Raw genomic sequence first — 12,432 nt, 5'->3', positions numbered from 1 at the left:
TCTAGTGAGACACTCGCGAAATCCACTGATTCTTCATTTTATGCTCAATTCTTCACCAACTTAATACTAAACCCAATACAATAAAATCCCACAAAAATATAAGGAAATAAATAATGCAAATACAACACTTTTTGTCATGGAATAAGCAAACACTAATGTTATGAGAAAAATCATAACTTAACACTATTTAAAAATTTCACATCAACATTTGATTTGGAAAAAAAAACATTATTTTTTTAATTTCTCAATTTTAAAATAGAAAAAAAAAATTGTAGGAACATTCCCAGCATTTTCTCCTTAACCAAACACAAAAATCAAATTTGGCATAGACACAAAAATCAACCTAGCTTAAAAATCTAAGGTGAAAATACACTTTTGGTCATACATTTTGGGCAAATTTCCATTTTGGTCCCTACTTTTTTGAAGCACATTATTTAGTTCTTGAAAATCGAAATCTGTAACTGTTTTAGTCCTTACTGTCATCTCAGTAACGAAAATTGCAGACTTGGCACGTGGAGTGCACATGTGTCACTTTAGACTCTAACAATGCTAATAAAAATAATAATAAATTTTTTTATTTGGTAACAATTTTAACTAAATAAAATAAAATGAATTAAAAAGAAAAAAAAATCGCATTTCATGAACACAAGAACGCAAATGATGAACTCAGGAACACATAAAATTCAACCACAAAAATCAAATTTAGACCAGAAAATTCACAATAACTAAATTTCGAAGTGGCAGCCTTTACTCACCCACCAGATCCATCACTTGATAAACGGACACATCTCCTAGACCCATACCCACCAGAGCCACCACGTGATCCTGTGGATCTATTAAGCACAAGTGTACAACAACCATTGCCATTAAAATTGGTTTTATGGGTTTGTGTTTTTTGCATATGGAAATGAAAAAAAAAAGAAAAAGGAACACAATGGCCCATCTTCTTCTTGTTCTTGGAGTTACCCACTTGGTCTCTCCTTCTTTGATATGTGAGGGTGTGAATGTTTGAGTTGTTTAATGGTCCAAAATATGTTTGAGATATGATTGAAATTTGATTGTAGGGTTTGGTATTGATGGATCTTGGAGTGATGGATCTGGGTTTGGTGGTGGTGCTAGACGATTTTGGTGGTGGTAATTCGGGCTCGATGGTGGTGGATCTGGGTTATTGTGGTGCTGAAGCTAATGCATGTGACACTATTTGGTTACCAAGAAATTTCAAGTAAAAAAGAAAATTGAGAAAATAAAAAATGAAGATCTGTTTGGTTACTAAGAAATTGCAAGAAAGTAAAAAAGAAAATTGAGAAAATAATGAAGGTCTGTTTGGTTACCAAGAAATAGCAAGAAAGTGAAAAAGAAAATTGAAAATATAAAAAGATTGGTAAATTTTTTTTTTGGAACATGTTTGATTGCCAAGAAAGTTCAATACAAGTTGATAAAGTTACTACAAATGAAAGTAGTTTTTTTATTTATTTTTTCAATTTTAAATTAAAGTTGATAAATTAATTTATCTGTTTTTATTTTTTATGGAAAACTTCTTTTTAGAGACCAAATTAATTGCAAGTTAAAAATTATATGGATAACCTTTTTTTTTTTAAGAAACAATTATATTGACAATTGCTAACAAAAATGTAAGAACTAAATTAACTGGAACCCAAAATATGGGGACAAAAATATCATATTTTTTTTCTTTTAATTGCACACACACACATGTGCCTCGTATTTTAGTTATTAATTATTATCACAGTGACTTCAGACTTCTACTTCATTTGTTTTTAACTTTGGAACAACCCAATAGTCTACTTTAATCCACAAAGACATCAGTAAGGAACATGGATATCTTTCCTGTCCAGGTTCAAGTTCCTGAATTTATTCAAGTTTCTTAACTTGGTACAGTTTGAAGATTGAAGCGAAACCCTGGATGCATGGTTTCTTGCTTTGACATTTTTACATAATTGTTTAAGCATAATATCAAAATGGATTTATAATATAATTTTGTAGAATAGGGTCACATCTAATAACGATTGTTAGAATAATGTGACCCAACATAATATATATGATGCCTTTATTATTAACAAATAAATATTCAATCTCTTGTGAAATTATGCAATACTTTAATGATGTAAGATATTGATATATTGAAATAGGTCTACTTGATTTAGTAGACTAAGATTATGAATGCATTCATTGTAGTCCTTGACTTGACTATATCCATCATGATGTAGCCTATTCTGATAGGTACATTGTTGGGCCATGATGGAAAGAAGGTGCAAGTTAAAATCGCTCAGACTATGGAAGACAATAAGGGCTAGTCTTTCGATGGTTAGTGCATAATAATCTCAGAAGTCCTTCTATAATGAGATTCATGCATGTTGAGTGTTGGCTTTAATAAATCTATTGTGTCATTACCAGTAACTTGAACTCCTATTAAAGGTGTTGTCATTATAGTAGTTCTGGATATGAACGATAGATGAATCCATGTATTAGCATGGAGTTACAAAAGTAATAACACATTAATGAACTTCTTCATTAATGGATCTAATTAATAAAGTTGTTTGTTAACAAATGTAACAAATCTGTTACATGAAGTGTTATTACGATAGAAAGGATTTTATGGTTGGTCATGTCCTTTCTGAATATTATAAATATTGTTAAGGCCACACTTGCAAGGGGGTGTGAAAAGAGAAAATAAAGCTCTTGTTAATCCTGACCAGCTGGGAAAAGCATCTTGCTTGCTTGTGAGATCCTTGAATAACATAATCTAGTATGTATATTTTTCACATCTTATTATTGAATTCTATTACATATGCACATAATATAATTGTTAATCGATAGATGTATTATATGTGTTTCTCTCGAATTATTACTTTTTAAGTATAATTCCAACAACGATAAGATTTTTAAAACGTTCTAACATAGGTGCTGACCTCCAGCCATTTCAAAAAAAAATTAATTTTTTTTTTTTAGAATCTCAAAGTAGAGTTTCATAATCAGATTGAACATACAATACAATCTATGATCGTATCTATCCTCACCTTAAATTGTATTAGCGTTGGACATGGCAAGCTATTGGCTGCGGTATGGTATTATATTTAAAGACAGCCACAAGCCATGTTTGGGTGGGGTAGACCTAATTAATTTGAGACCCGAACCTCGATTTGCACACAGTACCCAAATTGTTACCCAACATGAATAGTGGTTTAATAGGTTGGCAATAAATTTTTTTTTTTTTTTAAATACAATATAGAAATTCTATTTTATATATGTGTGTGAAACTCCCTCCTAGAGACTTAAATCCTGGCCCTTGCCTCTCACCCTCCACAAACACTTCTACTTGTGGAATGACCATCATGCCAAGAGTACGCGATGGTACAATAATCTATTCAAAACAACTTGAATAGTGGTTTTGAGTCTTTGATGTGATCCACACCTCCACAGTTTATAACTCATCATGTGGCGAGTTGTCGCAAAAGTTTTGAAATAAGTTGTGGTATTAGCATTACTCTTTCAAGTTTCCCATTTTTCATATCTATCTATACTACTATCACACTCCGAACCCAACTATAAAAATAGGCATGTGACAATAGCCGCATGCTTATAAAGTAAGTACCCTACAAGTGTGCAAGACCTTCTTTACAACTAAAATTTATCCAAAAAAATTACATCAAATAAATCCAAAATTCCTTAACAATTTCTTTACTAATAGATCTCCAATAATTCAAAAGGAACAAAATCCAAACCTCATATACATAATGCCAATTTGCTAATAGATATAAGACTATTACAAGACCATCTAATTCCAAAATCACTACCCTTCTTTCCCTGCTCACAACACAACCGCAAAATTCCCAAAACTTGTTATTCTTCACAATCTAAAACTGGAGGGGAAAAGGAAGTGAGTTAACAACTCAATAAGTAACCAAAGTCCTAATAAGTTCTATCAAGCAAATAGATCTGAAAAATAATAAGTTGTACTTAAATCGAATATTTTAATCTTACAAATATATCACAGATAGATTAGAAAATACTCAATTTGCCATATATCAAAAGTTGTAATTTATAATATGTTCCAAAAACACATAAGCAATTTCAAGGACTCAAATAGTTCAAATACTCAAACATAATTCATATTCTTAACAATATTTTATGACTATGGTCACACTATATCCCCATGACTAGGGATCAGATTCAGATGAAACTAGTTCCGTGTTAATGCATATCCCCCATTAGCTAGGTCCAGAAACACGATAGGCTCGTGATGTCCCAGATAGAACTAGTCTCGGTACTAATGAATAACCCCTATTAGGGGTATCAACGTCAAAAAAAAAGTCAGATTGTTCAAAATCATATATATAGTTCAAACAAAAATATATCTCATTCAAATACATATATAAAATCATATATATGTAGTAATCAAATAAATTCATGAAGATTCTTTATTCTTTACCTTAAATCAATGTAGCTAACAATTGAAATAAAATTATAACCATTGTAGAACAATATTCAGTAGCTAAAATACAGTAATATAAGCAAAAATAAAATCAATTAGGAGAAAGGTTACTTACTTCAATCCAATGCCTATTCAATATCCTAGCAATTTCCCAAGACCACTCCAATGTAAACCCCTTAGCAAACCAAATAAAGAATTTACTCCAAACAAGTTTGTAACTAAGATCCTTGGACCACAAGTCTCAATGCCATCCAACACCATGGAGACACAAAGCAAAGATGCTACACACGTGAAAGACTAAGTCCTTAGAAGAAATCTTCAAAAAATTAGTTTTGACTTAATCTTTTATTTATCAACAAGGATTGGTTTCTCAGATAGGAAAAAAAGGAGAAAGAGAGAAGGGGGGTGGACGGCTTCTTCTCTTCTAGAAATCCTTAGCCGTAAGATGCAAAAGAACAAATAAATTCTTAGGTTGGCTAGGGTTTACACATTACAACTAGGTATAAATATTACTAACCCCAATATCAGAATTATAAAGTTACCCCTAAAAAAAAGTAAATCTCCTTTAAAAAAAAAAAAAAATTTTGGAAACGGCAACCTAGTTCTTTCGACGTTTCTCAAAGCTTATATATTTCCACTTTAGAATTGAAAAGTCAAAACGCGTGGGAACGTCGGTTACTTGTATGGACACTGCCGGTCAAGGAACGAAAGTTCGTGTAAAGACTAAGTATGGGTTTGGATACAATGGTTAGTTGCGGCGCGTTTTAGGCTGTGCGTTTTCTCCCTTTTTTTTTTTTTTTTTTTTTGGCCTGTATTTTTGACTTTGGGGGACAAATTAGTTGCGGCGCGTTTTAGGCTGTGCGTTTTCTCCCTTTTTTTTTTTTTTTTTTTTTGGCCTGTATTTTTGACTTTGGGGGACAAAATTCACTGTGCATGTACTGTGCGTGCACTGTTCATGCACTGTTCATGCAATATTTAATATTAAAAGTGGGTCCCACAACACTATTCACACATTTAAAAATTATTTTGCTACAGTGTTATTAGCAACAATCAGTTTTTAGTAACTTTCAGCAACAATAAGTGCTATCCAAACAGGCCCTAAATAAATTTCGTATAAAGACTAAATAGGGGTTTTTACTTTTATGGACACTGCCATTCATATAAAAGTAGGGCTGTTTCCACGGTCCATTATGCTTTCTTCACTCATATCTCTTTTAATTTCCATTTAGTTATCTTTCTTTCATTCTCTTCTTCTCCCTTCATATTTTCTCAATTCTTTTTGCTCATATTTTTCGATGGCTCTGCAAATCAATGAAGGAGGCTCTTGTTCTTCCACTGCCCGATTCATCTATGACGTTTTCTTGAGCTTTAGAGGTGAAGATACTCGCTATAATTTTACTAGTCATTTATATAAGGCTTTGTGTGACAAAGGTTTCAACACCTTTATTGATGATGATAATCTTCAAAGAGGAGAAGAAATTTCAACAGAGCTTCTCCAAGCGATAGAATTGTCAAAGATTTGGATTGTCGTATTTTCTGAAAATTATGCATCTTCAACTTGGTGTTTGAAAGAGCTTGTCAAAATTCTTGAGTGTAAGAATTATGGCCAATTGGTTCTACCTGTTTTTTACAAAGTAAATCCATCAGAAGTACGTAAACAAGTAGGAAAGTTTGGGATTGCCCTAACTAAACATGAAGAAAAAGAAAACATAGATAAGGTTCAGAGTTGGAGGGCAGCTTTAACCAAAGCAACTAATTTGGCTGGATTCTCTTACAAGGATTTCCACTACTACTTTTTTGCCTTCTTGTATTATAAAACATTAATAGTTTTGTTATCACCATATAATTCCAAATAATCAAAGGATTTGCATTGCATACTCAAAGTTAGTACATGGTAAAACTTCAAATTCATCATGCGTAGGTAGAAGAATATTGATTTCTAAATTAACACAGAAAAATATATGCTTCTAGAAGGGTAAATGATTTCACCTTACAATGTTATGTCCATGTACTAAATAGGAAATAAACAAGAGAGACTAGAGAAACATTGGATCCACTTTAGATTGCCTCTTCTATGCTGCTTCCTTTCTCCATATAGATTTTGATTGTTTTTTGAGAAGCTAAGAGAGAGGAAAAGTCACAATCACATCCATAATCACTTGCCAAACAAAATTTTCAGAATAAGATATTTTTATAAAAAAAAAAATTGTCACGACTCGCAATCCAAATGAATTCCACATTTTCAACCATGACCAACATGTCAATACCAAGCTTAAGCCTGATGTTAATATGAACCAAAGTAAACCTGTGAACAAAAAATTGTCTATTTGTTAGTTGATAAATAGCTTATCTAATATTTTTTTTCTCCAAATAATAACAAACATCATCAATTTGGAATATACCACAAGTTCACACAATTAAGGGTGAGTTTGGTTCGGCTTTTTGTAAAAGTGCATAATGAAAAAGTGTATTTTCAAAAAGCTGAGTGTTTGGGTGAGTTTGGTTTAGCTTTTTGTAAAAGTGCATAATGAAAAAGTGGTGTTTTCAAAAAGTGCATAATGAAAAAGTGCATTTTCAAAAAGCTGAGTATTTGGTAAAAACTGTTAAAAAGTGCTTTTTGAAAAAGCTGAGTGTTTGGCTAGCACTTATAAAAGTGGCAGTTTGAATAATAAATTACCAAAAAGGACAATGTATATATAAGGGAGTTTATTTCATACTTTTTTTTTTTAATGTGAGTTTATTTCATATTTAAATCAACTACTTCTTATACTTAAATCAATTTTTCTCTTTCCAAATTTTTTTTTTATCACCAATATTAGCTAATAATAACCTACCCTTTAAGATTTATTGTGAAAGTATTGTGAAAATATTGTGATAAAAATTGATACTGATTTTAATTTTAACGTACTATTAAAATAATTTTTTTCTCTTTCTAAAAAAATTATTTTTTTCTCACCAATATTAACTAATAATAACCTACCTCTTAAAATTTATTGTGAAAATATCACAGTAATATTTCCTTCTTTCTTTCTTTATTTTTTTTCAGTTTTTTCCCTCTTTTTTTCTCCTCCACACACGTAACCTTCTTTTTTTTTCTTTTTTTCTTTTTTTCTTTCTTTTTTTTTTTTTTTTCCCCTNTTCACTTCCTCCAGAACATTCTGGTCCGCTGAGCTCTTTTTTTTTCTTTTTTTTTTTCTTTTTTTTTTGACAATTCGAAAGCCGAGAGGAAGAGAGAAGATGATGATGATGAAGATGAAGATGATTGAAACATTGGGTTTGTATTTGATTTTGATTTTGGGTTTGGGTTATGGATTTTCAGTTAATAGTTTAATTTTGAGTTGATTTTCTGTTTGATTTTGATTTTGGGTTTGGGTTTGATTTTGAGTTGATTTTGTTTTGGGTTGATTTTGAGTTAGGTTTGGTTTGATTTTGTTGATTTTGGGCGCGTTAAAGAAGATGAAAGAAAGAAGAAGAAGAGGAAGAAGGTTCACGGAGAGGGCAGAGCAGAGAAGAGATGGACCTCCGCAGGGTAATCTCGTAATCTGAAAGAGGCAACGGGTAGAAACGTGCATTTCCTTTTGATTATGGACCTCCTCAGCTGCATTTTTCATGCGCGTTTTCAGATCAATTTTTTCCTTGGCCCAAAACGCAACTTTTTTCAAAAAGTTGCATTTTGGGCTAAACCAAACGCAAATAAGGAACGCGCATATTGGCTTCAAAACGCCCAAACAAACGGGCACTTTAGTAAAAGCTGTTAAAATGTGCTTTTTAAAAAAACTGAGTGTTTGGCTAGAATTTATAAAAGTTGCGTTTTAAGTTGTAAATTACCAAAAATGACAATGTATATATAAGAGCATCTCTAGCAGGTTAGGCAAATTTTTGTACTGTTTGGACAATTAATAGTAACATTTACCTTTTGCCTACCCACTTTTTTAATCTTTATTTTTTAATTAAATTTATTCTTTTTTAATCTTTATTTTTTCTTTTTCTATTCATTCTCAACAATTATATTTTTCAACAAAAAATGTTACATCCACAATATTTTTTGCAATACTTTCATAAGAATCATAACAAAATCTTATATGGAAAGTTATTTCTAGTTCTAATTTGAACTCATTACTGAAATTATATTTTTACTCACCAATATTAACTAATTACTTAAAATTTATTGTGAAAATATTGTTGTATTATTTTTAAATGTGATTTCTTCTTCTTAGCCTTTTCTTTCATCCGTACGTTTCCTTCTTTTTCTTTTTTATCTTGCATTTTGTCAACCACACACGTATACCCATATTAGTACATCCTCTCCTTTTTTTTTTTCTTTACTTTCCCTTGGTTCCAGAAGCTCCTCATTCTTTCTTTCTCTTAGCTCCAGCTCTCTGAGTCTTTCTTTCTCCAGCTCTCTGAGGTCATTCTACTCTCTTTTTTTTTTTTTTCTTCTTCTATTTCTTTTTTTTTTTTTTCCTTCTTCTATTGGCTTCTATTTTTTTTGTACCGGCTCCTCACTTTTTTTTTTCTTCTATCAGCTTCTTTTTTTCTTTTTTTTCTTTTTCAGAAGCTCCTCACTCTTTCTATTTTTTTCACTCTTTCTTTCTCCAACTCTCTTTTCTTCTATCAGCTTCTACCAGGGGTCATATTGGCTTCTATTTTTTTTCCTTGTTCTTGATTAGTTGTTGTTTCTGATTTTAGATTTGTCAGATCGGCTTCTATTTTTTTTTTCTTGATCATTTATTATTGTTGTTCTAATTTTTTTTTTTTCTGTTCTTGATCTGCTGTTGTTGTTTTTTTTATTTTAGATGTGTTGTTTAAATTATATCAGTTTTATGAGAGCAAGAATTTTTTTTTGCTTTTATTGTTGTGGTTTGATTAATTTTATTGTGTGAGTGAGCTTCAGGGCAAAGGGAGAGCAGAGAGATGAGATGAGATGAGATGAGAGGCGTGAGTTGGCTTGCGCAGAGCAGAGAGATGAGATTTGCTGAGGCTGTGCGTGATCTGAAGAAGACGCCTTGCCCTTTATTGAAGGGCAATTTTGGTAATTCAACTCACCCAACAGATATATCTCAAACGCCCAATCCAGCTTTCACAAAATAGATCGAAAATGTCCATAACTAAAACGCTCATTTCCTTCACAAATATAAAACGCAACTTTTTGACAAAAGTTGCGTTTTATAACCACCAAACGCTGAACTTGGGTTGGCTTTTTTAAAAAGCCAACTTTTGGGCTCAAAACGCGCAAACAAACGGGCACTAAATCCCCTATTACATCAAAAGTTCCAACGCTCAAATATTGATTCATAAATACAAACATCTCTACAAAGTTAAGCGCAAAACTACTAAAAAGAAAAGTAAAAACTAAATGAAAATAAAACTAGCTCTTATGAAACTCAACTAAGGCTCCAGCTACTACTCTATTGCAAAAAACCTGCTCACTGATTTTTTATTTTTTACTTTTATAAAGAAGGTAAGCTAACAGAGCTCAATAAAAGGGGTTAGGTGGTATGAGTTATAAAGAATGCATAAATACATGAAAATTAGAAAATTGTCTTAATACGTGAATACAATTTGAGATAAACTTCTTTGAGCATGTACACACAATTTTTCATGAGCTTTATAAAAAAAATCTTTAGATATATAGCTTTGAAAAATAATTTGTATACTTTCTCTAAAGATATATCTCATTAGATTCAGAAAAGGTTTTTTTTTTTTTTTTTTTTTTTTTTTTTTGCTAGATAAGATAGAATTTCATCCTATAGAGTTTGCTTCATGATGATTGCTCTTTATTATCACGCTAAGATACCGATTGATTTTAAGTATAGGCGGAGTTGGAACCTTGGATCTCTTTTTTGATAATAAAATACTTTACTAATTAAACTAGTTAGAAGCCTGGAACCCACAATTTTTTTCTTTAGAATATATATACATATATATATATATATTTTAACATTATCTATTGAAAAGACCTCAGTCTTGAAAACTTCTTACTTCATAAGAATCACATCATAATCATACTTCCATGATTTAACATCACAAAACACATTTCCTCAATTGTTAGTAATTAAATAATTAGTAATTTCCTTTACCATAACAAGAAACACAATTACTCTTGATATTACTTTTGTTACTCACTTACTCTTATATATATATATATATATATAACTTGTAATCCCATAGACCATTGGATTTGCATTGTATACTCAAAATTAGCACATGTTAAAACTTCAAATTCGTCATAAATAAGTAAATGAGCATTCATATCTAAATCAATATAAAAAGGATATACACTTCAAGGTAAATGATTTCACCTCTCAATTTTATGCCCATGTACTTAGTAGGAAATGAACAAGAGATAACCCATCCGTCCACTCTAGATTGCCTCCTCTTTGCTGATTCCCTTTCTATTTACATTTTGATATGGTTTTTGAAATACTGTCATACTGGGAAATAGAGAAAATCTCATAATCGCATCCTTAATTGCTTACCAAGCAACAGTTTTTTTTTTTTTTTTTTTTTGAGAAATACCAAGCAAACAATTTGAGAATAAGACAACAAATAAACTAATAAATAAATAAACATTAGTATAGAGATTCTAGAATAGAGGGAAAAGAGTGATGTAAAAGTGGGAGAAAGCATTTATAAGTTGGGTGCTTAATTTAATTGAGAAAAAAGTTTAGGAACACAACTTTTACTACAACTATAAAGGGTTGGTTGTGGGTGATGTAAAAAAGTGGTAGATTCATATAAAAGTGAGTGTCCACCACTTACAATTAGGAGATGACCAAAATTCATATGAATATATATATATATATATATATATGTATATATTGTAGTATAGATTTTCATATAGTCTAACACATCAAATGCTTCTTATGCTTTTGTGCTTGGCAGTTGCTTTGAATCCGAAACTCAATTTATCGAAAAATTATAAAAAAGATATCAAGTACCACATCAAATCGGACACAACTATTTGTCGATAAATATGAAGTTGGAATAGATTCTTGTGTGGAGGAGATAGAATTGCTTTGGATACAAAGTCAAATGGTGTTCGCATGCTAGGGATTTATGGTCTTGGGGGAGTAGGTAAAACTATAATTGCAAAAGCTGTTTATAATAAAATTTTTGATCGTTTTGATAGGAGTTGCTTTCTAGAGGATGTTAGAGAAAAGTCACAGATAAACAATGGCATAATCCAACTACAAGAGACACTTCTTTCTAAGATATTACAAGACCCATATTTAAAGGTGGACAGTGTTCCCCAAGGAACTGAGCTGATAATGGATAGGTTTTGTCATACAAGGCTTCTTTTAATTCTTGATGATGTGGATAAATCGAACCAGATAGATAAATTTCTTGGAAGTTATGATTGGTTTAGTTCCGGAAGTAGAATTATTATAACAACAAGAGACAAACAAGTGCTAACCACTCTTGGAAAAGATCGTCTAGTTTATGAGATTAAGGAATTGGATCAACGTGAAGCTTATGAACTCTTCAGCCTACATGCCTTCCAAATGAATAAACCAGGGGAAGAATATTTAGAAGTTGCAAAGCAAATTATACATTATGCCAATGGTCTTCCATTAGCACTAAAAAGTAATAGGTTCTGATTTGTGTGGAACAGTATACATGAATGGAAAGATGCATTAGAAAAGCACAAACAAATTCCTCACCAAGATATTCAAGAAAGGCTCAAAATAAGTTATGATGGATTGGAAAAAACTGAAAAGGATATTTCTCCATGTTGCTTGTGTTTTCAAGGGATTTAAAAAGAATTTCGTTACAGATGTACTAGAAACTTGCAATTTATGTCCTCGTTATGGTATTCGCAAACTTATCAATAAGTGTCTCGTAACTGTTGATCAATATGGCATATTGTTGATGCATGACTTGTTACAGCAAATGGGCCGGGAAATTGTTCAACAAGAATCTGAAAACCCTGAAAATCGTAGCAGGATATGGTGTTATGAGGATGCTTATGAAGTGCTGAC

The 12,432-nt window shown here is 31.4% G+C and overlaps 1 protein-coding gene across 1 annotated transcript; it reads left to right on the top strand.

The window, feature by feature from the left end:
- The first annotated feature begins 11,496 nt into the window (after nt 1–11,496).
- Nucleotides 11,497–12,051, top strand: LOC112004336 (disease resistance protein Roq1-like). Its single transcript, XM_065766155.1, has one exon. It carries the CDS (start codon nt 11,497–11,499, stop codon nt 12,049–12,051), a length of 555 nt encoding a protein of 184 aa, XP_065622227.1.
- Nucleotides 12,052–12,432: the final 381 nt, after the last annotated feature.

The sequence above is a fragment of the Quercus suber genome, unplaced genomic scaffold (genome assembly GCF_002906115.3).
Source record: "Quercus suber isolate HL8 unplaced genomic scaffold, Cork oak 2.0 scaffold_686, whole genome shotgun sequence".
NCBI classification, from domain to species: Eukaryota; Viridiplantae; Streptophyta; class Magnoliopsida; order Fagales; family Fagaceae; genus Quercus; species Quercus suber.
Note: the sequence above shows the minus strand (reverse complement) of the source record. Positions and strands in the feature narration are given on the sequence as shown.

Bases quoted from the DNA above. Each gene is read 5' to 3' on its own strand.
- LOC112004336 (XM_065766155.1), top strand. From the start codon at position 11,497: ATGCTAGGGATTTATGGTCTTGGGGGAGTAGGTAAAACTATAATTGCA.